General features: G+C 43.7%; 2 protein-coding genes across 2 annotated transcripts in view; one reads left to right on the top strand and one right to left on the bottom strand.

The window, feature by feature from the left end:
- Nucleotides 1-19: 19 nt before the first annotated feature.
- On the top strand, nucleotides 20-20950 carry RTN4IP1 (reticulon 4 interacting protein 1). The gene is made up of 9 exons (XM_026036619.1): nucleotides 20-135; nucleotides 1507-1658; nucleotides 2443-2511; nucleotides 2757-2881; nucleotides 7015-7063; nucleotides 8327-8463; nucleotides 9538-9721; nucleotides 11200-11292; nucleotides 20334-20950. Exons 1-9 carry the CDS (start codon nucleotides 48-50, stop codon nucleotides 20448-20450), a joined length of 1014 nt encoding a protein of 337 aa, XP_025892404.1. The 5' UTR covers nucleotides 20-47; the 3' UTR covers nucleotides 20451-20950.
- Nucleotides 20951-22169: 1219 nt separating this feature from the next.
- Nucleotides 22170-27638, bottom strand: part of CRYBG1 (crystallin beta-gamma domain containing 1) — a 59084-nt gene continuing 53615 nt past the window's right edge. Inside the window, exons 21-22 of the mRNA XM_026036618.1 lie at nucleotides 26067-26229; nucleotides 22170-22854 (exon numbers count right to left, since the gene is read on the bottom strand). Of these exons, the coding sequence (XP_025892403.1) occupies nucleotides 22766-22854; nucleotides 26067-26229 (252 nt within the window). The 3' untranslated portion in view covers nucleotides 22170-22765. The remainder of the gene's footprint in view (nucleotides 22855-26066; nucleotides 26230-27638) is intronic.

Consider the following 27638-nt stretch of genomic DNA (forward strand, 5'->3'; position numbering starts at 1 on the left):
TCATCGACCGCTACGGGCGCGGCGAGGCGCCGCGGCTCGCGCGCGACATGGCGCTGCCCGCCATCCGCTTCCCCAACGAGGTGGTGATCCGCGTGCACGCCGCCAGCCTCAACCCCATGGACCTCAGCATGAGGAGTAAGTGCCGCCGGGCGCGGCCCGCGGGCAGCGAGAGGCGCCGGCCCCGCAGACGGGGCCGCGGGGGTGCGCGCCCCGCGGTGGCCGCTGCCCGCCGAGCGGTCACGGGTGGTTGTGGCTGCGGTTGTGACAGCGCCGGCGTCGCAGCTCGGCCCCGCTGCCCGCAGCAGCCCTGGGGGGGCTTCACCCCCGGCCTGGCCCCCGTGCACGGCCCCTTGGCGCTGCTGCCCTGCCGCTGGCGCCAGCGCTGCCCCTTCCCGGGAGAGCGGCTGCCCGGGAGCCGCTTCCCAGCGCCTGGCAGCCGCTTCCCAGCGCCTGGCAGCCTCAAGGTCACCCGCAGCTCGGCCTCGGCCCCCGGTGCGCCGCCGCTTCCCAAGGTGCCGGCCGGGTGGCTCTCGTCAGGCGGCCCTGGGGAGCTGCATGCTCGCTCAAAACGTGCCAAGCACCAAAAAAACAATCACAGTTTGCCCTCAGCTTCAAGTTGGGAAAAATGCTAAGGAATTTGCAGCTTCTGAAGGGCTTGCATTTCATGTTGAGAAGTGACGTTGTACATGGGCTATACTCAATAGCCCGTGCACGGATACCTGCAAGAAGCCTGCTGCCAGAGCTGTAGTTCGGTTTTGGGGTCTGCAGTAAGTTATTTTTAAAATAGCCTTTTAAACTGTTTACAACTCTGGGTTTGATCATGCAGCATTTCCCATATCGGGGATACTGGGTCACACCTTGTGTTTTGTGTCTGTAAAAGAAACCATGTTCTCATGCTGCTTTTGAGGTGCTTCCATTCGTATCTTTATGCACCTTTTAGTTTGATGAGAGAAAAAGGCCTCCTGTAACGTTTGGAAAGCCACACGTGTCTGAATGCAGGTTTGTAAGCTGAGCAGAATTCCCACGTGCACAATCTAAGGATTGCCTCGTCAGCAGAAGCGAACGTGTCTCCTCTTAGGATACGTTCCTTTCTTTATTTTTTACATTGCTTATGTTTCTGTGTTAAGTTGCCCTAAGGCCTTCTGCCTTAAGTTGCCTTAAGGTGAATGGAAAGCTTGGAGTTCTTTTGCATTCCTGTGATATCGTTAATCCATGAAGCTTTTCTTACAGGCTTCTTAAAATATGTATTCCTTCATATTGGAAATTTTACAGTAAGATGTTTTGTGTGGACTCTAATAAGATGGTATAATTTGCTACGTAGTTTTTTAGTGATTTTTATTCTTATGCATACTGGATGCTATATAAGGGAGGAAAAAGAGGTAGAGTTAAAAAGTTAAAAGAGTTAAAATTTGCTTTTTATTTTTAAAATCTGTAAAAATGCAAAACATTCCACATTGTTGGCATGCACTCAGTAAGATGTGCTATGATTAATTTCGTGTTTTGTAGGTGGTTATGGTGCCACTGCTTTAAATATGAAGCGGGATCCCCTGAAACTGAATAGTGCAGACAGTGAATTTCCACTGACGCTCGGCCGAGATGCCTCCGGTGAAGTTATGGAATGCGGACTAAGTGTGTCTTATTTCAAACCTGGAGATAAGGTGATAAAACTCATTTCCCTTGTCTGTCTTTCTGTCTATATCTTTTTCCATAGCTAAAATATAATATGAACTGTTCAGGTTTCATTTTCCTCTGAAGATTTTCTTTTTTTCATGATGCTGCGGGCATTGTTGAATATCATGTCAAGACTCCTTGGAATGCTCTCTTCCCGATCTTCTTTCTCTTTAATAAATAAAAAGAAAAATCACGTTTTCCTAAACTTACTTCCTTCAGTTGCTTCACTTTTTGTTTTTTGGTCCATTTCTGTGGTCAGAAAGAGAAGAATTTACTTTTTTGTAGCTATGAAAACTCAAGATACTGCTTCAGTTTGACTGAAGATAGAATTCCAACAGGAAGGGAGGTTGTTATTTTTGTTTGTTTGTTTGTTTTTCCTCCTTGAGCAAGGTAATTAATAATAGAAGGAACTCTAACACAGCCAGAGAATTAATTCTTAACTCCTTCATAAATGTTTTACTTTCAACTTCTTAGCCTCAGTATAGCAAATTTTGCTTCTGTTTCCTCTTTGCCTTTTTAGAGAATATACCTACTGTGCACAGAGAGCTTGTTCAGGCCTCTCAGTATCATTTAATTAGGCTTCTCATACTTCTTGTGTAAATAGTAAGATAAATTGGTATCTGCTAAGCAGTAGATTAGACATTTTGCAGACTGGGAGGAGGTTGTTTTTTTTTGTTTTTTTTTTTTTTTTTTTTAAATAAAGCTTCTCTTTGTAGATGCAATGTTATGTGAAACAGCCAAAAATGATAGTTGTTTTCCCTTTGTTTTTAGGTATGGGCAGCAATTCCTCCGTGGAAACAAGGCACCTTGTCAGAGTTTGTTGTAGCTAGTGGAAATGAGGTAAGCCTTCAAAAATGCAGTCAACAGACAGAATCTAAAATTGTTAATACTGGCATTCTTTTTTCTTCAGTGTCTAAATAACTGACTTTTTTAATGGTTAAACTGATTTTCATCATCTTTTGCTAATCTTGAATAATCTTGAAAGTGTGGAATATGGATCAGAACAATTCAGTAGAGCCTGTTTAAGAATTTTGGTGGTGTGTAGGATCCTCTCCGTGACTTGCATACAACTGGTCTTATTTCAGGTGTCTTTTAAGCCCAAATGCCTCAGTCACACAGAAGCTGCCTCCTTACCCTATGTAGGTCTCACAGCATGGTCTGCAATTAATAAAGTTGGAGGACTAAACAAAGAAAATTGTGCTGGGAAGAGGTAAGTAACTAGTTCTGGTGCTAAAGCTTAGTTTTTGATAGTTTTTCATTTTTACACTGCTTAGCCACTTGCAAGACAAGTCTGGACAGCGATGAAGACTGTAATAACATGACAGTTACAAAGGCTGGGTGGCCTGAAGGTGCTGGGTTCATTCTACATGACAACTGAGAGAAGCTGTAAGTGTTTCTAGTAGAAAATTGAAGGAGAGTGTCCCTGGGAATTTAGGGGGACTCTGCCTTGCTGCGAGACAGGCCACTTGTCCAAATCATAGAATCACAGAATCCTTGAGGTTGGAAGGGACCTTTAGAGATCATCTAGTCCAACCCGCTGCACACACAGAGTTACCAAATTTATCCCCTTTGAGTTATCTGGGCAACTCATAAAAGTTCTGTCATCCACAGAAATGTGGTTCCCTGGATTGCATGTTCCTGCATGTTCTGGATCCTCTGGATCAGATAGGTCACCCACTTGGAAAGGAAGGGAGAAGGTGCCTGGGCTTCATTTGGCCTGTGGGCCAGAACCTTGATGGGATCAGAAAAGGCAAAAGAGAAGGGGAAAAGGAGAAAAATGAAGAAATGTTCAAGACTAATAGCCAAAGCAAATAGAAAAAGAGGATTTTTTTTTTTTTTTTTATCAGCCTGTTAATCTGGGAAAGGCAGGTGGAAAGCAAAGGAGGAAAAAGATTCTGAAAAATAGGAGCAGATACCATTATTTATCTCATAGTTGAAAATTTCCTGGTAATTTGAAATTTATTTTGGCCTTGAGATGTTTGTCTAACAGCAAAACATTCAGAATGGAAAGAAGTCAAAAGTAAAAATAGTGGAATTGAAAAATAATCATTAAAACTACTACAATATATCAGAAATTTAGATTATATTAAAAAAAAAAAGAAGGTTGGACGTTAGGAATCTGCTTGTTTGACTTATTTTGGGGTTGATGTTGTTATGCAACACATTGTGAAGGAGAATAGATTCTATGAAAGTCTTCATATCTGTAAAATATGTGAATGCTTGTTGGTGTGTCACAGTAAATTTCATTGTGAAAATATAAAGGAAGCATTTTTCTGAAGATTAAAAATATATTTTGAAGAAATGAATTGCAGACATCTTTGGAGTTAACTTGCACCTAGTAATAATTTTCTAGATTTGCCATCTGTTTTTTTTCATTTTTCAGTATTCAGGCTGTCTTCTGCAATCTTATTTTTTCCCATATAAATATAACTGACGTAAAGATATGTTGATATGCTAACCATTTTTTCAAGTGTCTTTACAATGTTCATGTGTTTAGATTTTTAAAAGTAAAATGTAAATGGATAAATACTTCATTAGTGTATCAACAAAACATTTTCATGTATTTAAAAATTTTATGATGTTTCATATCTTGAAAGTTTAGGTTTTGAATCCAGCAGACAATGGCTTATGTGGAGGTGTTTACATATACATATGTAATGCACTGAAGTGAGTCTGGGAAAGACTGTTTTATGACCTTTACCTTACTCTTCCAAGACAGTAATCTCATAGAGCAAGAATGTACATAGCTTTTTTTTTAATTTCTTGAAATAATTTAGTATCTAATTGGTAAGAAGCTACCCCCATATGTGATTTTGTGGTCTTTTTGTCTCCCATAGGTGTATGTATATAACTGTGTAAAAGGGTGTATGCACCCTTGTCTCTTATTAATGAAAGAGCATCTGTATTCCTTGATGAAAACTACTTCAATGATGCTTTATTGCAGTGCTAGGACATCTTAGACACAGCAAGATTTTTGCATTGGTGTGTATTGCTTTCTTTGCCTCTTCAAGGTGGAAGGGTGGGCTAACCAGAAATACTCTCCACGAGTCCGACTGTATTCTGACCTGACAGAAATGTCCCCCGCATTAGCACGTACAGTCAGATGCTGTTTCTGCAAGTTTCATGACCCCGTAGTTACCTGAAGTGTCTTCAAGTTGTTCATGATGCCTTCTACTTGGCTACAGCTCTAGTCATTCCCTAACTTTTATTCTACTGCCACTTATATCAGTATTTCTGCACAAGCTAAAAGTGAATGTTCTTGTTCAAGGTGTTTGTACTGACTGTGCTGTTGAGAAGCTCTCTGTGGATGGCTCCCAGGGGGCTTCTTGTTTTTGTGAGGATCCTCTGTCAGCAAAAGGATGTTCTCCTTGGATAATAGCTGGCTTAAGTGTCTTGCTTGTTGTAGTCACAAAAAGAACAACTAAAAAAAATCAAGCGGTTTGAAAAGTTCTCATTTTTTGCATTAATAATAAGTAAATTCCTTTATTTTTATATAAAAATATTGAGTGGACAGTTAATACATATAAGAATAGCAGGAAGAAATACATTAGGATTCTTTTACTGAAAGCTATTGCACTTCTTTTGATTCATGTTATTACAATGAAAATTTGACTGATACTCAAAGTATTTTCAAAAAGTCTGTGCTTTAATTCATCATTTTATCTATTGAGAAGTGGAAAGCTAATGTTGGCCGTAACACTTCTTGACAGGGTAAACATTTCTTAATAACACAAGAATAAAAAGAAGACATTGTTGCTGTCATCAAGGGGGATCTGGCAAGTTACCTCTCTTACCATGAAACAAATGCTTTATTTTTTATGTATGTGGCAGCTGTGCTCTGCGGGCAGCCAGGGTGGGTGCTGTGCGGTGTGGAGGGTGGCCGTGTCCCTTGGGAGCTGCAAAGGCCGTAGGCACCGGTGAGTCCTGACTCATTTGGCCTGGGAGGAGGCAGATGGCTCCGTGATGAGGCTGCCTCTGCAGTGGAAATAGAGTTTGTCTCTAAAGCAGAGCTTTCTTCAGCTCGCATTGTATGGAGAGAACTTGAATCAGAAGGAGTTTTGGCAGATGGTAGTGCAAGTAGCATAGGAGCAAAAGGAATTTGGAGCGTGTTTCTCCTGCAAGAATCTCAGGGGCTTTTATTGTATAAGGGAAAATAAAAAGCAGCCCTAACAAAGCAGCTCCCCCAAACCAGAAATGTGGCATAAATTGTTGAATAAAATGTATATCTGTAAATTTCGTCTTTCTCCAAAATTTAAGCAAGAAGGAAAATTGGAAAGAGTTTTTGATAATTTGTCACTTTTCTAGTAATGGAATGGAGTAGAATTTGACTTTTTGAAGGAATTTTGTCATGACTGTCCTTTGTAAGGATAGATGGGCTCAACCCGGTATTGACAGTGTAGGATTCTGTAGTGCTTTTGGTAGGATAATACTAGATATGAATGTTGCTTTAGACATCTTTTGTTAGAAACATGGTTCTGAGCATAAATAGATTTGGGCAGAGTGAACAGGCGTTGAGATTTCTTTGTAATTTGAATTTGTAATCTAAATTTTGCCATTTAAACCAGTGAAATAGGAGGGAACAGAGCCCGATCAGTTACAAAAGAGGAAACATTTTAAAGTGAATACTGTGACCAAAGCCAAGTCGCTGAAGTTGCTTCAAAGAGTTTTTGTAAACTGAGACACCAGGCTGTACAGCTTTGCACTGTAAAAGCAACTTCCTTCATCATCCAGCACAGTGAGATTTAAAACAGGATCACCACCTGCTTTTGAAGATACTGAAATTTTGCAGGAGAACTGAAGTGCTGCGAAATGTGATGCTGCACAGGGCTATGCCAAGACTTCATCCTTTATATTCCTTTTTGTCCTGGAATTAGCTAATGGGTCCAAACTTGTTGGATTGTTTGTAGCTTCAGTTGCAGGGCTTTCTTACTACTTTCCTTCTTGAGGTTGAGCTATTTAATAAAATATCTGGAGGAAATTTAAGAACAGTGGTTGGACAGCTGGAGGTAATGTTCTCCCAACACTAAAGTTGTGTTTATTTTTGTTCTTGGATATTTAATTTGTTTAGTAAGTCATTGTGAGTTTATTTCATACAGTTAAAAGGAACTCACTAATAGTTTGGTAGTGAACTCCTTGTTTATCAGTTCCCACAATCTGGCATTTTACAGTGTCTATTTTAAATCTATGAAACTAGTCTTTCTTCTAAAGAAAGGGCTATGTTATTTAATAAAGCAGAAACTTATTTATGGTGGGGCTTTTTTTGTCTTTTAATTTAACACAATATGGAATAATGACTATCTTCCATATATTCTATTTAATATATATATTTTTTTTCTCTTACAGAGTATTAATATTAGGAGCTTCAGGAGGAGTTGGCACATTTGCTATACAGGTAATATACTGTGGCATGCCCAAGATGTGCCTTCAGATTATTCAACGTGAACAAAATTTGACAGAAGGGAACTTGAGGAAAAGATTGTTAAATAGCAGGCTAATGAATAGTCTGCCAGAGCTCTGACAGTAAAATATTTTTAGTTTGTTCCTTTTACTAACTTAAGATAGGAAGCAGGGAGTTTCAAAGAAGGACGCTGTGCGTGTAGGTAGCAAATAGCACATTTTGCTGTTTGGGTCCAGGAAATTTGTAGCTTGCATATGTTGAAATACAGAGTCTGTTTCGTTATCTTTCAGCCCCCTTTCAGCTCAAATCTGTATATCCAGAATGAATAGTGTGCAAGCAGAAAAACTGATGGAAAAAGTAAATGATTGCACTCATAATTTTCCTTCATATGTTCATATCTGTAGCTGTTGGTGGTGGCCAGAGGATGTAAGATACACAAGTGTAGTGGTTATAATCCGTAGATTAATTTCCCTTCGCTGTCATTCCCCCATTGCCCTCCTGTCTTCCTTCATTCTGGTAGCTCTGATAATTGGAGAAATGACATGTTCTGTTGTTGATTCATGAATCAACATGCTCTTTTCATGCCTTCATGCAATTTGAGAATTAGAATGCCAATCATTGTCATCTTATGCTACAACAACTTTCTCTTCAGCATATGAAACAAATGTACAAGTCAGACAATTGCATCAGTGTTTTCCGTCTTACTAGGCAATAATCACAATGGTCCTAAGAGGGCTACAGGAGAACTTTAGTGGTTGCTCTTTGCTTGAGCCACGATGAAGCAGGTGCCTAAATAAGATAATAAAAAGGCTGAGCAAGCTACTGACTAATTGTGATTACTGACCTGCAATTAACCCAAATAAACCAATTAATCTAGTTTAAGTGTCAAAAAACATATAGTGAAAGAGAGTAGAGATTACAAAAAAAAGAGAAATGATTATCAAGAATTCATTACTTTGTTATAGCTTTGTGTGCTAAAAGATCCTCTATAATTGTACTTGACAATTCTCTGTAATGTAAATCTGAGATTATCTTTTTAAGTTCTTTGATTAATAATTATTTACAGTGATATATTTAGTGAGCTGATAAGGATTAAAAATAATTTAAAGTCATTAATACTTTAAGTACTTGAAAGTCATTAAATCTGGTGACAATTTTCCAACTCCCTACATATAATGAAACTTTAGCTTTTTAAGGTTCTGTTTTACTAAATTTTAGACCTTGGATTCCTTTTTTTTTTTCTCTCCTTCCTTTTAGCTAGTGAAGGCCTGGGGTGCTCATGTGACAGCAGTTTGTTCTGATGATGCCAGCCCTCTGGTGAAAAAGCTTGGAGCAGATGATGTGATTGATTACAGATCTGGAAATTTGGAAGAGCAGCTTAAAGCGTTACCCTTGTAAGTGTTTGTGCTGTTCAATACTGAGATGAAGGAGCTGGCAGTCAGTCCATTTGGCTTTTGATTACTTGACTCTGGTCACACTCTCTGTTTTCTGTTTTTCCACTTCTAAAGCCTTACTTTCTAAAGCAAGTTCATCCGAGCACTTTTTGAATGTAATTTGCCAAGTAAGTATCCCTAGCACAGATTTCATTGAAAGATTAAGTCAGTTAATTAGTTTTGCAGAGGCAAGCTCAAGCTTTTACGTGTTCTTCAATGACCATGATTTGGAGAGCTCTGTCAGCTTCCATCCAAGGATCTTAGTGTACTTGTAAAGCCTGAATTAATTGAAATAAATCTGAGGACTCCTGTGTGGACTTAGTAAAATTCATCTTTAGAAGGAAGAACTGTGTCTTGGAGCATTTCAGTGGCTTGCCCAAGGTGCTTTAGCTAGGGTGCAACAGAGCTGGCAGTGAATTTTTCTTCTGTGACGCTGGGTACAGCTGCCTCTGATAAATAACCATATTTATCTGGTCACAGCAGTTACATTTAAAGTAATGGGGTGACCCTCTGCAACAAAAATTCCCTTTGCTTCTGTGCTCCTGCTGTAGGTTTAAACTTGGACTAATGTGACTAGCATTTGTATATTGCTTTTTTTTTTTCTTTTTTTTTTTTTTTTTTTGATAGATTGAGCTAGTTTTCTGAGAGATGGAAAAGACACCGTTCGATTAGTGAAAGAGTCTTTGTGGTGCTGTGCCAGGCAGACGTGCCCTTCGCTCCAGCTTGGCTCTTAGCTGACCTGAGATCAATGGGGAGGGTATTGGCTAGGGCTGTGTGGGCAGGCAGTGCAGCAATTAACTCACTGATCCGCAGGCAGTGCTGACCTGGCCTTTGTGCTAACTGCTAAACTCTGTTCAGGGAGCCTGGGGTTTAGTCAGAGGTCTTCACGCTTTGTTTCTGCTTTGTTGTGAGCAGATTAATGCAGTGCAGTGAGAAACACAAATATAAGCTCCAGCCAGCATCCAGGATATGACCGTAATGAGGATCTGTTTTTGTCATATAGTGATTTGAAGTCTGTTCTTTACATGTCTGCAGATTTGATTTCATCCTAGATAATGTTGGCGGATCCACCGAGAAGTGGGCTCTGGATCTCCTGAAGAAATGGTCGGGAGCAACGTATGTTACCTTAGTAACACCCTTCCTAGTCAATATGGACCGGCTGGGAGTGGCTGATGGCATGTTGCGCACAGGAGTCACTATTGGTTCCAAAACTGTAAAGGTATCTCGCAAAATCCTCTGTACTTTTATGTAAAATCCTGTACTTTTATGCTGTACCCTTGTGGCCTCTTTGGCTTGGCTGCTAGTCATGTCATCTGGAGGCTTCTGTCTGATTTGTCTCGTACGTTGCTACGCATCCCTCAGATGCATTTTTATTCTTTCCTGCTTTCTTGCTCAGAAAGAAATAATGTATTGGGGTGGTGCTGATTAGTATATGTGGTAGTTTGGGGTGTTTTGAAGTTTTGATTCTTCATTGTGCTTTCATTGAGGCCTTTCCCATATATCATCCTTGTGAATCCCACTGGCAGCTGGTGTTTTATAGTTAGCAGAGCAAAGCCCTGCCTCATTGAAATCGGCGTCATTTTGCTACTTGTTTCAGTCTGGTCAGGGTTTCTTTCAAAACACTGTTCCGTGGCTGATTCTTGTTATCCCATTCCAGCACTGCAGAGTAGTAAAAGTGGTAGAGGATGACAAAAAAAGTCTTTCATTTCCTTCGTGTTCCTGTGTCTGGATGGCAGTACTGAATTTTTTTTTTTTCTAGTTCTCCTAAGTGGATTTTTGAAATGTTCTCGCAGTGGCCAGAACAATGAGGCCTCTTGGAACTGTTCTCTGCCTTCTCACTGCCATGTGAGCTTGCTCTTCAGGAGCATGTGCCAAGATATTTCTGTGATGGCAGGGCTGAGTGTGTGGGTTGAGACCCACACTAATATTTTCAAATGCAAGATCAAAATTTAAACCGTAAAAATAAATTCTGTAACTGTATTTCTCAGTGCAAGGGTTTGCATGTTTCCATGATAAGAAGCATTACACGCCAGGTATTAAGCATCAGTTGTGCTTGACTCTTATTCCTCTAATGAATTCCTCAGAGGAAGTGCTCTTGCCCTGTGCTGGTCAGGTCTTCCTAAGATACTTTTTACGTGAGCTTACAGCTGTCACCAGATGGTCGTGACTGGCAGAGGTGGTGGTGGAAAACCTAATCACTGGCAACCGAATCACTCCACACAGGTGGAGGGTTCTGGATGTCACATTGCTGGTTTCAGAGCCTCACAGAGTGGTTAAGGTGGGAAGGGGCCTCTAGAGATCATCTAGTCCAACCCCCCTGCATGAGCAGGGACACCTCTTTGTTCAGCCCCCGCTGCAGACGTGTCCACCTGAGTGTCTGGCTCTGCACCACTTCTCTCTTATGTAAGAACCGGCGCTATTTCTAGCTGCAGGGACAAGGTCGTCGTTGTTCTCAGCCAGCTGACTTGTGCAATTAGGCACCAAACCTCACCCTGGTCCTGCTGCGGTAATACAACACCCGTCTGTACATTTAATCCACATGCTTAGGTGATGTTTTTTTGGGGATGCTAGCAAATAATTTCCAATTTTTTTTTTTGCTTCAATACTTCTCTGGTGTTTCTGTCATTGCTTTTAGTTCCCGTTTAGTTCAGTTTCCCCTCGTAACTTTTAAAAATATTTGTGATCTCTTTCCTGCAGCATCTTTGCAAAGGAGTCCATTATCGGTGGGCGTTTTTTATGCCAAGTGGCCCGTATTTGGATGAAATAGCAGAACTGGTTGAGTCTGGAAAGGTACGTCAGTAAATGGGTACTAGAGCTTTTGTGTTGAAAGATGTGCTACTTTGCCTTAATAATGTTATAATTCATAATGAAGAAATAAAATGTTATGAGGTTGGTGATAAGGAAGAAAAGAGTTCAGAGTTGGCTTGCTTCAGTTCTGTCATTCCCCTGTCAAGTTTTGGCTTTTTATGTGGAATTTAGGGGCTGATGGTCCATAAAGCCATTCTGTCTTCTCCATGTTTACCCTACTTCTTTTTTAAAACCATGCTAAATTATGAGAAAAAAAAATAGCTGGAGCTTCTCTTTTTGTGCCAATGGGAGTCATTTAGCATTGGCTATGATCTTTTTAGAGGTTTTGTATGGGTCACTTGGCCAGAGTGAACATGACTGTATGTTCGTGCATATGCACAGTTCCCTGGCCTGGCTCATGGAGAGGCCTGTGCATAATGCAGACAGGAGGAGGAAATTCAGGTTACTGCAGGTCACAGATGATCTGCGTTGGCAGCATCATGGAGGGAGACTTGCATTTCGTTACTTCACTGCTTGGGAGTATGTAGTTGTTGCTAATTTAGCACATATCAATGACCTGAAATATTGTGGGTGCTCATAAGCTTTTGGGAAGCTCTTCCTTGGAGGAAGGTCATGAAGCAGCAAGGATGTTAACCACTTTTCTGATCTCCTCGGGCTTGACCTTCCTGTAAAATGTCTGCGAGATTGTGGACTGGGATGCTCACTCAGTGGAGTACATGATGCTGTACATCCTGTCTGTGCTCCTTTGGAAGGCTTCGTATGGTTAAAACCCCCAGGCAGAGAACAGGGGCAGCTGCTGTTAATCTTTGTTTGCCTGCTGAAGCAGAGGAGGAAGCAGAATTTGCCACTACTGCTGCTGCTATGCGAGTTGTCAGGCCTTCTGGTGCTCAGAAGCTATAGGCACTTAGAAAAGTTAGACTGCTAAAAGATAGTTTGCGTGTTCATCTCTCTCCCTCTCGCTCTTTTTTCCCCCTTCTCTCTGACAGGTTTCTCCTCAGTGCTACTGACCAGGGTAGATTTCTCTCCAAATTCAGCCAGGCCTCCCCTGTGTTGTCACCTTACTGCTGCTGACACGAGCAGCGCAAAGTCTGCCTTTCCCCCAGAGTCACCTGCTCAGGAGCAGAGATGGCAGCAGCAAAGAAGCCGTGGTGAAGAGTGTTCCTGCCTGCAGTTGTACAGCGCTGTGCTGCCCTTCAGGCACTTTCTGTGCGCTAGGGAGAAACCCTAGAAAATGTTTCTTGTCCTGTGATCTCATCCAGTCGCACTTTATGAAATTACAGTTGACTAAGGGCAGAAGTGTCCTTGTCATTGTGCTTACCATTGTCCTGATCCTAGCCCAGCACAACCTGTTTTGTGTTCTGTTCCTGCTTTGTATGCAAAACAGAAATGCAGAATATGCCCGTGAAAGCTTCTTGGGCAACATCTGTTTATGCAATAGAGAGAGAGCCTAATGGGTATTCATCTGCCCAGTAATCTGGACAGGTGAATTCTAATACCATTTAAAACGTGCGTCATGCATATATGAACGTCCTGATGTGCCTTGCGTTGTAAGATGATCATGAGGATAAAGCTGTTTGCTTAGTCTGTTATTCTGTGTCTGCAAAAACAGGTTATAATGTCGGACTGTTGATCTGCATAGTCTTTATCCTAGCAGTATTTCACCCTATTCTGTAAAATGTTGTAAACACCTGTGCTCTCCGAAGTGCTGAGATCACCCAGATGTGACCCGTTCATTTGCATGAGTGTTAATAGAGTATGACTTTAATGGTCCAGGCATAGGTGTGCTCCTAGCTGCACAGATCCTGCATTCAGGAGAAGGGGATATTTGGAAGAAGAACAGGGAAGAACTACTGGAGGAGGTCCATTGTAATTCATCGCTTCTGGAAAATAAGTGGTGCTTAAATTAGACTACAAGAAAGGAGAATAAAAAAATATATATATATATATATATAAACAGGGAATGATGCTTGAACACTTGGGGAAAGTAGCAAAGTGTTGTTCATGTGGTTCAACTCCTTCATAGTTCACTGAATACAGTTTTGAGTAACGCAGATGCAGTTATGCTGAAATGTCAGTGAATTGTGTGTTCTTCTCTTACAGATATCTTAGTTTATATGAGATGTGAATATGAGAGAAATTGCAAAGCTCCTGAAGCAGATTAGAGATTTTTCTCAGGAAAGTCATAAGTGGGGATTCTCAGCTGTAATCAGTGGAACTTACTTTAAATGAGGGTAATTAAAAAGAGCTAATGGTTTAAAGAGATGCTGTTGTATAAAGTGAAGCTTTGAAGAGCATGCCCGTGAAGCAGATATGGGTTAAATTGGTTATATTGATTTGTCATGGTTTTTCTTCTTCTGGTCCTTGTTCAGAAGTGCAGATCTCTGCTTCTAGTGTGTTCCAAAACCTTCCTTTGCAAAAAAAAAAAAAAAAAAAAAAAAGGCATTTTTGTTTAAAGATGCTTGGTTTTCACGCAGATGAGCTTTGCAGCAGAGTTGGTTTTATGCAGGACAGTCCTTTTTAATGGGGAGGAGGAAGAAGAGATTTGAGGAGCTGGAATGGCAAGGAAGGAGAATCATTTCCCTTCTGTAACTTCCTGCACATTCGCACAATTCTGGGCACTGTAAAGGCAGTGCTGTTTTCCCCCGTGAGCTGCTTTAGCTGTCTTGCCATTGAGCCTCTTGCTAAGAGGTTACTGTAAGACTGAAGGGCTCAGAGTCTGCTGGAACAGCAGTAGGAAAGGAGAAAACTAGATGCTTCCTAGTCACATCTTGGATAAACAGGTTACTTTCTAATACCCTTCTGCCAGTTAGTTCTTAGCCTGTAAGGTTTGGCTTAACTTGGGCTCCATCAAATCAGCTGGTGAGGCACATGTCGGAAGCCGGGGGTCTCTTTCCATTAGGAATGATAAGGGTCTCATCTAAAGTACAATCAATAGAGCCTTTGGTTCAGCACATAAATTTGCTGGCAGCCTGTTGGCTGAAGCAGCATTGCTGGTCTCTGCTGCCCCGTTAAGTGGAGAGGCTCCTCAGACACTAGTCTGCTGTGTTTGTGGACCTAGCACTGGAGGTCTTGGTTATTTGCTGCTTGCTTGCCGCTTAGCCTTCTGTTTCCTACTAAGGACGTGCTGCTTGGCCCTTGGTGTAACATCTGCTAAGTTCCTATATGCTGCCTAGGTGTGTGGAAAACTGGTGACTGGTACTTCAGCACCTTACCTATTGCAAAGCCTGGGGGAGGAAGGCAGCTCAAGAGACTTGTTAGGGCAGGAAGGGGGAGCACCGAGTTTGTCCTAAGTATCTGCTGTGTTGTGGATTAAGGGGCGGCCCAAATAGAAGTTAGAAATTTTCGTTTTAATTTGGAGCCCTTTAAATGTGCCCTAGTGTTGCATGTGTGCACAGTGTCGTTGCTGGGATCTTCTCTCTCCTTGATAGCAAAGGCTGGTAAGCGGAGTCTGTGGTCATGAAGTGAATAGATCCTTCTCCCTGTTGTGTTTCCGTCCTACATAAGTGTTATAGCACATGCATAAGGGAAACGATTGCATGCACAGAATCACAGCATTGTTAGGGGTGGAAAGACCTTCAAGATGAAGCGCACCTGTAAGCCCTTCACCACCACGCCTGTAGAACCACGTCCCTAAGCACCTCCTCTGCACGTTTCTTGCATGCTGCCGGGGACAGGGACTCCATGGCAAGCCTTGATAGTGAATTTGTTTGCAGTAACAGCTGTACTTTTTGTCAAAGGCAGTAGATGCTTTGGACTCAGCGACCTGCTTTTGTGGGTTGGAGGACAGGATGTGCTGGTTGTTCCTTGGCTCGGCTGCCATCTTCCTGTATGGACGATACCTTTTGGCACTTGGATTTCTCTATCTGCTCCTGAAGGCTAATGGCATCTATCCATCTTTGGATGATGTTCTCTGATGTTCCTGTTAAAATGCAGAATGTAGCTGTTCGCTGTTGCTAGTCTTTACTATTCAGGAATAGCAACAGGAATAAGCAATAACAGAAATGACTATGGTCATGCACTCGCACATCACTTGGGCATGAGTTGTTTGGATGGCCCTGATTTAAGCTGACCTACCTTGTTTGGCCAGCGTAGTTCATCACAGCTTCTTGACTGTGTGCTCTGACCCATGTGTACTGACTGTCTTCCCCCTTGCCTTGTTAGGCCTCTGCAAGCAGCATTTTCCTTGGCCTGCATGCCCAAGTGTTGCTAATTTTTCCTCATGTGTAGTATGAATATCAAACAGTTAATGTAACATTGTTACATTATATGAATAGACCCTTCATTATTCATTATATGAATATGTCCTTGAATATTCTGCAAATCTAGCATCTCAAGAAATTCCAGATTTGTAGAAATTCTAGACTTGGGTGTCCAAATTGATTAAAGGTCAGTCATGCTCCCCACTCCCTTTCAGTATGTTGCCCTGGTTGAGATGGCTGTACTTTTCATGTGCAAATGAAAAGCATGTATTTTCTTTTTATATATATATATGTATTTATATATTCAATTTTGTGCTTTCTTGTTGCAGTGCTTTTGCTTGCCGGGTTTGTTGGCCAGAGCCCAGAGATATTAATCAAGGAGAGGTTGCCAGAGAGACTGTTCAGTCCTCTCTCTTCTAAAAGGAGCCTCTATCTGCATCTCATTATGTCCACCAAAAAAACATATTGTGATTTTTATTAAAACACATCTGCTCCTCTTCTCTCAAATGATGTAGCTTGCTCACGATCTTAATGAAAGTGCTGTGTGATTACATTATAAAACTGCCTGTAAAGAAGACTAATGGAAACCTTGCACGCCGTGGAGAGATAGGGTTGGGTTTGAATATGTAAGCTCCCATAAACCACGATGAGGTCTGGAAGAAAACTGAGCAGATACCGGGTACTTAATCAAAAGTATGGCTTCAGCTTGATGTCCCTGCGTATGCCGTGGAAAGCGGGTGCTAGTGGCCTGGGCTGCAGTGCCTTGTGGAAGCAGGAGCTGCCTGCACGCAGTTACAGCCCCAGAGCCACGCGTGGCCTCAGTGAAACAGCTTAATTTGCTGAGAGCTGCCGGGGAGACAGAGGTTATGCAGGAAACTTCCTATCCGGGGGGAAAATATTGGTGGACTTAGGAAGAAGGAAAGTGTCTGTATGAAGTGCAGCTCCTGCCGATGGTGCCGTGTTGGTGGTGCTGCCCCCGCTCGGTTTGGCCGTCCCGAGGGGCGGGAGGGTGGCCCTGGCTGCGGCTCCCGGGGATGCCGAACCGGAGCGAGGCTGCTCTCTCCTCTGCCTCGCAGGGTTTCAGCACCGATCGGCAGGTAGCCAGACCCAGAGCTTCCTCCTGCGCTTCCGTCGGCGGCATCTTGACTGCCCGGTACGCGCCGCGCTGCTGTGCTGGTCCCAGGTTCTTGTTGCCCTTCGCTGCTCTGCCAGGGACAATTAAGGAACTAGGGAATTACAACCCCCCAGTGCCCTCTGAACCACAGCGTTCCCTTCACCTTGGTCTTTTATGAGTGTTGGCTCTAAAATCTATCAATGGCTATGGGGAGCTCTCCACGTGCTGTTGCGTATTATTTGATGGGTAAGGAAGGATGAAAAGGAGGTGGGATTAAGACCCAAGGAGTGTGGGACTTGCAGCAGGAAGGGAGCTGCTCAGCTAAAGGGAGGAGCCACCAGGAACAGCGATGTCCTGAAGGTGAGCATTTTTTCCATGCAATCCCTGTAAAGGGCTGTACAAATAGCTAAATGGAGGAGAGCCTCCAGCTTTTACCTGGCTAGCCAAAATGTCAGCCCTGTGTTTTCCATTCGAAAAGGCCTCAGAAGGATTTTGAGCCCCACTGGAGCCCTGGGGGCTGGAAGGGCCAGCGCCGGCCGTTGCGCGGGCCACAGGGGCTGTTCTGGTCCTGCTCGAGCTGCGAGCTCCGCAGGGAGCAGCTCCAGTCCAGCTGGAGCCACCTGCTCCATTCACCTCATGTTTTTTCTCTCCTTTCCTCTCCTGATAACATCACGCCGGGGCTGTGCTAGTGCAGGAGAGGAAGCCTCCCGGGAGGGAGGGCTTGAACGGGGCAGCAGCGGGAGCCGCGCGTTCCCGCTGACCGGCCGTCTCCTCCTGCTCGCAGCCCGCTGCGTTGAGCCAGGATTGCCCAGGGATAGCGCTCCAGCGCTGCTGTGGCCATAGCCGTAATCGGCATCAGCAGTTACTCTTTTTATTTTTCCAAACACATGAGAGACCTGAGCTTCATTTCTATAGTGTGTTCTGCGCTGGAGCGAATGAAGAAACCGTCTTTCAGCCCCAATCTGTTGTCAGATAAACATTTCAATGCGCGCGTGTATAATCCTTTCTCTCCCAGATTTTCGTTTAATCCCTTTTCCCTGAACAAATAGGTGTCCTCTGGCAAGGAACTGATGTGTGGCTGTAAATAGGCAGTGTTTTTATTATCCAGTTAATCTCCATTTATTATCGCACATTCAACAAACAGCAGGCGCTCCCCTACTTGTTTGTCTGCTCACAGGAAGAAATTTTAGCTGAGTCAGGGGCTCAGGGCAGAGGCTGAGTGAATCCCGGTGCCGCGCCACGGGCCGCGCTCAGCCAGTCCAGGGTTATTCAAACAAAGGGAGCGATCAGCCGGCCCGATAGCGCGTTTAATGCTCCCCAGTGCCAGGGTCATCACTTTAGCATTCATGGCTCCCTGGGGCGCTGCCCAAAGCCTGTGTTAGGATGGGGGGCACCTGGGTGCAGCTCTGGGTGCCCCGTGGCCTCGGGGCTGCTCAGGCCTTCCCGAAACAGCCTGGGGCTGGAATACCTGCTGTTCTGCGGGGCTGTAAGCTGCTGCCTCTGACAAATGGCTGAGGTGGTGGGATACTGAAGGGTAATGGTCAGCTTGTTCGCCTGTTCCCAGCACGTTTGGAATGACCTCTGGCCTTTCCCTGGGCTCCCTCAGGCTTCCCAGTGGCAGGTGCTGAACGGCTCTAACACCCCCCTCTCTTCCCAGCCTCTTGCCCTGGGTCGTGGTCACCTGTGTCCGTGTTCCAGCAGGCTGAGCTCCTCTCTTCCAGTTGTCTCAGCTGAGGCCAAGACTTGCGTGCAGCTGCCATGGGTGATACCTGCGCGTGCACTTGGGCCTGGCTCAGCGAGGGTCCTCAGTTTCCTTGTTTTTCCCAAGCTCCTGCTACTGAAGGAGCCCCGGGCTGGCCTTCCTGAGGAGGCACCACCAAACATTGTTTGCTGCTTGTCACAGCAGCTGCGCTTTCCTCCAGTGCTCAGTTTGCCCAAAGACATTACCTCATTCCACAGCTTTGTTGCCTGGGCCCATGGCTTTGCTGATGCCAGAGACAGCATTTCCATTCTGCACGGGCTGCTGGCTGCACAGGATTAGTTCTCTTGACCTGGGCCTTTTGTGCTGCCCAGCTGAGCAGCAGCATTTTCATGCCTGCTTTGCTCGAGGTCTGTCTGCTATAGGGTGTCCTGGCTGATCAAGGGAAAGAAAATACTCGGCCTTATGACCTGAAGCTTGGCATAGGTGAGGTACTTGGTGAATATTTATTTATACAATTACTTTCCTGGTGAATCAGATGCTAATTCTAACCTTTTCTTTGAAGGGGTTTACTCAGTTCTGCTTTTATGTAAACTTTCAACATGCTGCCAGCCTTTCCTTAATAGAATAAAAAGCAAAATTGTAGCAACACACTCAGGAGATGCTGCAGTGCAAGAGTCTGCTTACTGATGTCTTGTATTACCCCATAACCCCAACAAGCAAATACTCTTATGCAGTGAGTAGGGTCCTGCATCTGAGTAAGGAGAAGATGCATTTAAGATAGCGTCCTGCATCCGACTTAAGAAGATGCATGAGGAGGAGAAAATGTCTCGCCAGGAGCACTGGGGCCTGTGCTGAGGGGCTGGGGGGGTCAGAGCCCTGCCTGGAAAATGTGCATCTATGGCAGACCTTTCCTGGGTGGTGCTACACACCTGAAAACGTATCCCTGCTTGGGGGAGAGGGCAGCTTTCAGAGGAGGGCCCTGTCCCGAGGCCGGCACATAGGTCAGCTCCTTGCTGTTGTTTTATTCCTGTTCTGTTCAGAGCACTGCAGGTCCTGGCAGGAAGGGGCAGGAGGGATGCAGAAGGATGAACCTAGGGGGCTCGAGGGCAGGAGACCCACCTCAGGTAGGGTGGTGGGGGCAGTTGTGCACACAGATCTTCTGGCCTCTGGAAGGAGGGCTCAGCACCTGGTGCTAAAGGCAACTTCTCTTGGACCAGCCCTGACAAGTGTTCTTCAGCTGCAGATTTTTCATTTGTTTCTTGCTGTATGACATTATCTAAGAGAAAGTGCTGGTAGTTTTTTTCTGGCATCTGAGCTAGTGATGGGAACAGTGAGTATTCACAGTGCATTTCACCTTCATTATTAGAGATGACACTGAAGCAATCCAGAGGGCTACTCTACAAAATTAATGTCAAAACAGCAGTTGATGCAAGCTGGGCTTAATGATCTATGTTTATTGGAATACACAGTGGTTGAGTTTTCAAGTGTGTCTAAATGATTCAGCAACAAAAGCCAGTGGGGTTTTGTACTTCAATTGCAGCCAAGGCCTTTAAAGACACTAAGACACCAACTGCTGCACAAGGGCTCTAGAGTCACAAGTATCTTCAAAAGAGCCTATGCTCTGAAATTTTTGTCTGATGTGAAAATCAGCTTGAAGATAAGACAAAAGATAAAACCCTCTTCCTCAGCTGGTCATTTTGGACAACATAAAATTGAGCCACAGAGCCTGTCTTCTTTTAGCAGGCTTGGGAGGCTACAGCCCTGCCTGGTAACTGGGGTGCTAGAACATCAAAACTTGCAGCAGCAAGTTTTCTCTTGCTGAGGGTCCTCAGAGGGGCCCTTGGAAGAACTGAAATGCTGAAGACTACAGCAGCATTGGCAACCCCGGCCTCTATAAAATACTCCCTCTTTCTTTATGCATGTTTGAAGGGTGAAGGTGAGATGAGTGTTCCTGATCTGCTAGATCATTTTATGCCTAATTCAGTGACCCTTCTTATTTGTTCTATAGATCCACCCAGTTATCGATCAAGTCTTCTCTTTTTCTGAAGTTCCAGAAGCCTTTCTGAAATTGGAAGGAGGACACGCACGAGGAAAAACAGTGATCAATGTCATTGATAAACAATAAAGGTATCTCTGATGATTGTTCTGCCAGCTGCCTCTCCTTAACTAGTCTATGCCACTGGAACATGAATTTGGTATATAAAAACAATTATGTGTTAAAGAGGTCAGAAGAAGGATGTATCATTAAAAAAAGACTTAGAATTTTTTTAAAGTTGGTACTACTTTGCTTGTATGTAAATCTGTGGAACAAACAGTGCTGCCTTTCATGGGCAGGTCTAAATAAAAACTATCTTCCACATGTAGTCTTAACTCTTATCATAACTGATCCCAATAGAAGCGTGAAACAGAATCAGGCTGTAGCTGATAATTATTTTAATGACCAAAGTCAAGGTCCAGGAGCCCCTGCTCTTTTCATGCCCTCGTCACTGCTGGCATTTCATGGTGTTTGGTTTCCAACTCATTTTTGCCAGGGGTGGGATAAGGAGCAACTCCCCATGCAGGCAGATCTCCACAGTGGTAACCTGGTTATCCAGAACTGCCCCTTTCACCTGTATGCAGCTCAGGTGGTAGAAATGAAGGGGCAGGGGGACAGAAGCTGTGGCCCCACAACACATATTCCTCAAAGGCTGCGGCTGCCCCCTGTGTGATCGTCCCATATGAGCATTATGGACAGAACAGGACATCCCAGAAAAGCAAAAGTAAGTGTGCAGGGTCAGTTTTCTACCTATAAAAAGAAATTCAAGAGGAAGCTACCTAGCTTAAATTTATTTGTGAAATGCCGTATTATATTTAGCAAGAGCACATCAGTGTGACAAAGTACCACTGTTTGGAAACCAGTAACAACACATTTTCTATGAAGGACTAAAAGCAGCACATTTCAGAGCAACAAAACTTGAGTACTTCTGTACAACAGGAGGATATTAGTAAGGCACTTCCTCTCAGGGTAACAATAAAAGCACCAGTATCCTTTGAGGCAACACAGCAGTAATGCAGACATTACTTTTAACAAACCACCATGCAAACCAAAGGATGCTCCTAGGAGCCACTTGTAGTAACACTGGTCTAAGCCAGAACGAAACAGAGCAGCATAGTACAAGGCTTTGCTCATATTTTACTTTTCTGCCAACATTACTAAAGAAAACTAACAAATACAGTGTCAACACTGGGCAAGAGAAGAACCTCCTCTCCTCCTTTAACACACCTGCCTTGTCACGAGTCCTTTCCCTAAGAAGTACCACTTGCTTGGAGCAGGCAGCGCCAGTGGGGCTGGGAACGTATCCAAACCCGGCCGTGCCGCTAGCTCCAGCGCTCTGACGTTTCCTCGGGAGCCCGGCAGCCACCGCAGGCGTTGCTGTCCAGCTCCCCCTGCACTATGGGCAGTAGGGCAGGCTCCACGGAAAGATGGGACACAAATCAGCCAGGAGAGGCCAGGCAGCAACGTCCAAAAAGGTTAGTAGCCACTGTCCCTTTCCAGTCATTTACAGTGATACTTTGTTGTTTTTTTTTTTTTTTTTTAAATATGGTAAGTAATTTTTAAATTTAGAAAGACTGTACCTACTCAAGTTGCTTTAAGGGTAAAAATTTGTCTTGGCAAACAAGTGAAATACTGCTAATTCCAAAAATTAGGCATTGTAGAAAATGGGCAAGTTCTTTACGTTCTGATCCATCTTTTAGCCAGCCCTCTCTTTTTCCTGACAAACTTCTTATTTACATCCTCTATGCAAGAAAAATGTAGATTTTTTTTCTTAATTTAGGACCACTATTGTAGCATGCTAACTGTATCTAAAGGCACATAATAAACATTCTCTGGATACAATGTGCGCTAGTAGTCTTTGAATTTTCAGTAAACATAACTTTGTTCCAGTGAAACAAATATATTAATTTTCAGTAGTGACTATTTCTCTATACTACAGCCCTTAGATCCACATTGCTATACCCCCATACACATTGCACTCCTGTCCTTTACATAATAAGCTTTAACTATTTTAACCCTTCTCTCTCTTTTTTTTTTTTTCACAATAATTTAAAATTACAGTTATTAACTATGCTGGATTTAGTGCTCACCAACATGACAGTAACTCCATGTGGCCTCTCCCACCTTTAGTTCTTTCCCTGGAGCCTGAAGGACACTGCCATTCTCTATAGCACAGTGATTTGTGAAGATTAAATGAGATTAAAAGATGGAAATGGTCAAGTTTTTATAGGGATAAGAATCTTAGCTAGAGAGACATGAAACCGTTCTGTTGCTTGTTGTTCTCAACGGTGCAAGGAAAAGACGTAAGTCTCATTGCTGATCTCGTATCCTTCAACGCTGGCAGTGCCAGTTCCGGCATCCAGGAGAGTGGCCAGTTCACACGTTGCTGTCTCTGCCCGCTGGATTTACACGACTAGCGGTTCCCAGCACTGCGTGAGCCTTTCTTCGTTAACCGTGTTGACGACGACGTGGTCGCGATCGTACTGCGTGCCCCCTGAGGAGAAAGAATCAAAGATCCATAATCCCTGACAGGACACTCGGACTGGACTCGGGGTTTGAGGTTCTTTCAAATGGGCTTTTCTCCCCCATGACACAGAAAACAACTTGTTTTTAGCCCAGCCTGCTTGTGGAGTTTGTTTTGGATCAGCGGCCTTCTCTGCTCCCTGCTCTCATCTTCAGCAAAGCAGCCCTTCAGCCGGGGCAGGACATCCTGTGAGTGTCCCATCTAGCTCCTGCTACTAAGGCCCTCAACTCCCAACGTCAATTTTAGCTCCTCAATTTCTCCTCGACAGTTACCAGGTCACTTGGCTTTCAATATGTTTATGTTATAAGTCCTGCTGTTAACAGACAATACTACCGCCACAATGCCAAAGAAAAATTAAAATGGGCAAGGGATGAGTCCGGTACTCATTTAGCCTAAATCATAATCCCATGTTTTCATCAGCTGCATCATTATTTTCCCTACACAGAATATCAGCCAGGGCTCAGTAGCTTTAGCTAGTAGCTGAGCATGCCCAAACATGAAAGTACCTCGCTTTTTTTTTGATGGGAGCATCACATTTACCCCTGTTTCACATCCACCAAATACGTTTTCCCAGGAGAACACCATGAGAGCTGTGACTAACAGCACCCACAGGCAGAGGAAGGTTCCGGAAGCACCGAGGCCCAAACCTGACGCTTTACCCCCAGGTCTCATGGCCAGGGACACGACGGGGATGTATTGCAGCTTGGACACCACGTCTGCAGCCACAGGCCATATTCCCACCGCACGGAGCCGCCGGAGCCAGCATCCACGCACCACGCAGGGCACCCTCCCCACATAAGCAGAGCCTGCGGCCTGGCCCCTGTGTACGGGGCTGCCACGTAACTCACGGAGATCCAAGAAGGAAACAGGCCCGGTATCTAAATTCCCACATTTCAAGCAGACCTGAGAGCAGCCCCTCTGCTTCCGTACTAAGGAGATGCCTGCTCAGACATTGTCCTGCTGACCTCCACCTCAGAAACTCGGGACAGGCCTTCTGGTGCCACAGTCCCAAATGTGAAGGCTCTCGGGGAAGGTTACCACCACCATGGCTTCTTCCCTTCCTGACACCATGTAATTTATAAAAAAGCAGTACAGATGCAGAGCAGAAATATTTGCAAAATTCTTCACACACACAAAAATGGAAATCAAATCAAATATTCACTTCCCAATACAAGAGGGACATGGAGCTTCTAGAGAGGGTCCAGCGTAGAGCCACAATGATTATGGGACTGGAGCATCTATCATAGGAGGAAAGATAGAGTGAGCTGGGCCTGTTTAGCCTGGAAAAGGCTGAGAGGGAATCTGATCAATATGTATAAGTACCTGAGGGGAAAATGTAGGGAGGAAGGGGGGCCAAGCTCTTCTCAGCGGTGGCCAGTGACAGGACAAGGGCCAATGGGTGTAAGATGAAGCCCAGGCAGCTCCATCTCCATGTGAGGGGGAACTTCTTCCCTGTGAGGGTGCCAGAGCCCTGGAACAGGCTGCCCAGGGAGGCTGTGGAGTCTCCTTCCCTGGAGATCTTCCCAACCCGCCTGGATGCCGCCCTGTGCCCCGTGCTCTGGGTGTCCCTGCTGGAGCAGGGGGTTGGACTGGATGGTCTCCAGAGGTCCCTGCCAACCTCAACCACTCTGCGATTGTGTGATTCACATGGAAAAAACACTCTTGCCAGCAGCCACAGGGTACACAGCTCAGTTATTAGTGTTACAACAAAAATATTTTGCACACAGTACCTAATACGATGTAAACATATAAAAACAGGGAAAAAAAACAAAGGAAAAACAAAGTTTGAATGGAACATGAGACACTAAATCTACATTGATAAATACAGTGGGGTAAGGGACGAGCCACTGCACGAGGCCACTGTATCCACAAGGTGGCACTGGCCGCGCACAGCTGAATTAAAGCCGAGTTTGCAGTCCCGCCCACAGAAGGGACTGCACCTGATGTTCCTATTAGACTCTCTCAAATAAAAGCCAAGTGTACTTACTCTTTCAGATTCACAGCACAGATTTTTTTTTAAAAGAAACAGAATGTCTAATCATTTCAGGAAATGTTTGCAACTGAATCGATGCTTTCCTCACCAGACCTATCAATTGCGAAGGTTTTCAAATATGAAAAGAGAATAAATAATGTGCTTCTAACAAGATTAACTGAAGACCAGCCAGCCATATTTCTGCCTTTTCTGTGCAACCTGGAATCAAGTTTATAAAAAAAGTATGTGAAGAGTCACTGTGTATAAAGACTCCTTTGTGCTTGTTCTGTTGATAAGTTTATAATTAATTACTACATGCTTTATAGGGCACTAAAGAGAATTTATGAGTATTTACACCAGTGTTATATCACAAACCCACATTATATAAACCTTCCCTCCATTCTGCTAGTCCTGTCCTCTTTAGTTACAAAGTGCTGACTGTAGATTCCAAGAATCTTTATTGACTGCTGTGATTCACGTCACACCAATTCAAACTTACTTTTAAAGTCAATAAAAACATAACAGTTATGGAAAAGGATTACTTCTCCCCCTCCTCCAGTACAAAGGTTATGTAAAAACATCCAGTCATGCTAATTCTGCTGACCATTCAATTTTACATTTTATTGGCTCTCTGAACACTATGAAACCATGAAAGCAAAGGCGGTTCAAGAACACTATCACACGACACCTCAGAGTAGCTTCTGCATCAGGTAGACACAGATCTCAGGCTGCCATGACACAATCTCATGTTCAGAATACAACCAAAAAAGCCCCTTTGCGTCTAGTCATTTCAGTGTGCCTACCTAACGTGAAAGGAAAGCCTCCCTTTGGCCGTTGCAACTAAAGCTACTATATAAGAAAATTTGCTCTATACAAATTGAAGCTAATGAGAAGCTGTGTTTTTCTTGCTTCAGCATTTTAAAATAATTACATTCACATCACCTTGTGCTGAGCAGAACCCAGGGTATCTGTGCTGAGTGGACACTAGGAATACAAGATAAGCAAGTACTACAAGTTACTAAGCTCTAGGTAGGAAAAAAAAATGAAACAAAGTCATTTCAAAGGGTCAGGCTACATAATCAGGTGCTTTCTGAGTGTAGATTAAAGTAACTATAACACCAAGCTTATTTCACAGGCACGTTTAGTGTCTATCCCACTGCATACACCATGTAATTAAGAGACAGCGCAATGAGATAACATATTTGCTTACCTTTGATATCTAAAACCAGTTTTGGTTTCATCTTGCTGTAGATCCTGCCATCAGGACTAATTCGCCAATACTGTTTGTCTTCATTCCGTTCAAACGACAGACCCAGTTTAGAGCCAGGAGTTATAAGATTTCCAACAATGGTCAAGCAGCAATCCTCTGCCATCTACATCAGAAAAGCAAGAGCAGTTATTCAAAAGGCCTCGCCTCACCCCCGTTCCCTCCAACATCATCTTCTTTTCATCTGGAACGATGCAAGCTGGTGAGAACTGAGCCCAGGAACTGCTTCTTTCCCCTCAAGGAATGTCTTCTTCCCCCTAAGCTCGATTTATTTTTCTTTTGTTCCTGTTCCTGCTGACACTCTCTGCTACATAAAACACCCCAATAACCAGGCTATATCAGATCAAAAGCTGCAATTAGCAGCTGCCTCTAGCCGTGGCCAGTCGCAGATGCCGCAGCCGATCACGTTTGCTCTGGTGTCCTAGGGCACTGTGTTCCTGGGATACTCTCCCAGGCCAAGGAATTTCCAGACCGGAGACTTTTCCATGCACAGCTGCTATCTTGGAGTTTAACAGGTTATGTCCCATAATAACCTGTCACTCTCTCCCTAGTCACCTTTTCACACACGCACCATATTGCAGAAAGCAGTTCCACATATTAACCACACACGATGAACCACCTATATAGTCACTTAGAAACCTGTATCCTCCTCCAGTCTTTTTTTTTAAATCCTGCATTTTTTTTCTAGTTGTGCAAAAAACCTTTCTGAGATAGAGAAAGGGCCTAACTGCACACTGTACGATGTATAAATTCCACATTCCATCATAATGTCTTTTTTTTCCTTTCTTCCGTATTCTTTTCCTAGTCATTTGTATTACTTGATTTCAAAACACTATGCAAATGTCTTTATGCTTAAAAGAGGGACTCAAAAATCAGACCAAAAAAAAATCAAAAAGAATATTAAATTAGCATTTAGCATAGCTACAGAAAGGAAGCAAATTACAGAGAATTATTTTATATTAACAGTGATTTTTCTGTGTTAAGATTAAAATAAGCTCTTATAGGCTACTGAATTGACTGCAGTGTCTATTTAAATACCAATCTTCCACTGTTGATATGCCCCTACATTATTAAATACAGTCTTGAAAACACAGTACTTCTTATGCTCAGAACCTAGAATTGAATTACAAACCCCGAGACATTCACATTCACTTCAGTAGTTCTGAAATTCTCATCTGTACCCAACTTCCTCCCTACTGGGGCTCACACATTAGGCCCACCAGGTCACTATTTCCCCAATCTCTGAGAAATCCATCAAGGAGGAGGATACCCAAGTTCACATCTGCTATTCGTGTCTGCCATTAGTAGCTGCTTCGGACACGTGACAGGAATGACTCAAATCCTGCTCACTTGCCATCCCAGCTACCTAAACCAAAGTCCTTCCCGAAAACCTCCCACATACCTCCACACACAGGACTGGGAGTCAAGCAGATGCCATGAACTGACAAGAACAAAACTCAAGCTCTTCCAGTCAAGTTTATCCTATTTGCCTGCCTACAACCACTCCTGAGCTTA

This window comes from Nothoprocta perdicaria, unplaced genomic scaffold (assembly GCF_003342845.1).
Source record: "Nothoprocta perdicaria isolate Ctin4 unplaced genomic scaffold, notPer1 scaffold_182, whole genome shotgun sequence".
NCBI lineage: Eukaryota > Metazoa > Chordata > Aves > Tinamiformes > Tinamidae > Nothoprocta > Nothoprocta perdicaria.

What these genes read in the sequence shown, in the direction of transcription:
- RTN4IP1 (XM_026036619.1), top strand. Translation starts at nt 48, where the DNA reads ATGGCGCTGCCCGCCATCCGCTTCCCCAACGAGGTGGTGATCCGCGTG. An exon ending in CAGCTTAAAGCGTTACCCTT is followed by an intron (nt 8,464 to 9,537) that starts GTAAGTGTTTGT and finishes ACATGTCTGCAG; the next exon opens with ATTTGATTTCATCCTAGATA. An exon ending in AACTGGTTGAGTCTGGAAAG is followed by an intron (nt 11,293 to 20,333) that starts GTACGTCAGTAA and finishes TTTGTTCTATAG; the next exon opens with ATCCACCCAGTTATCGATCA.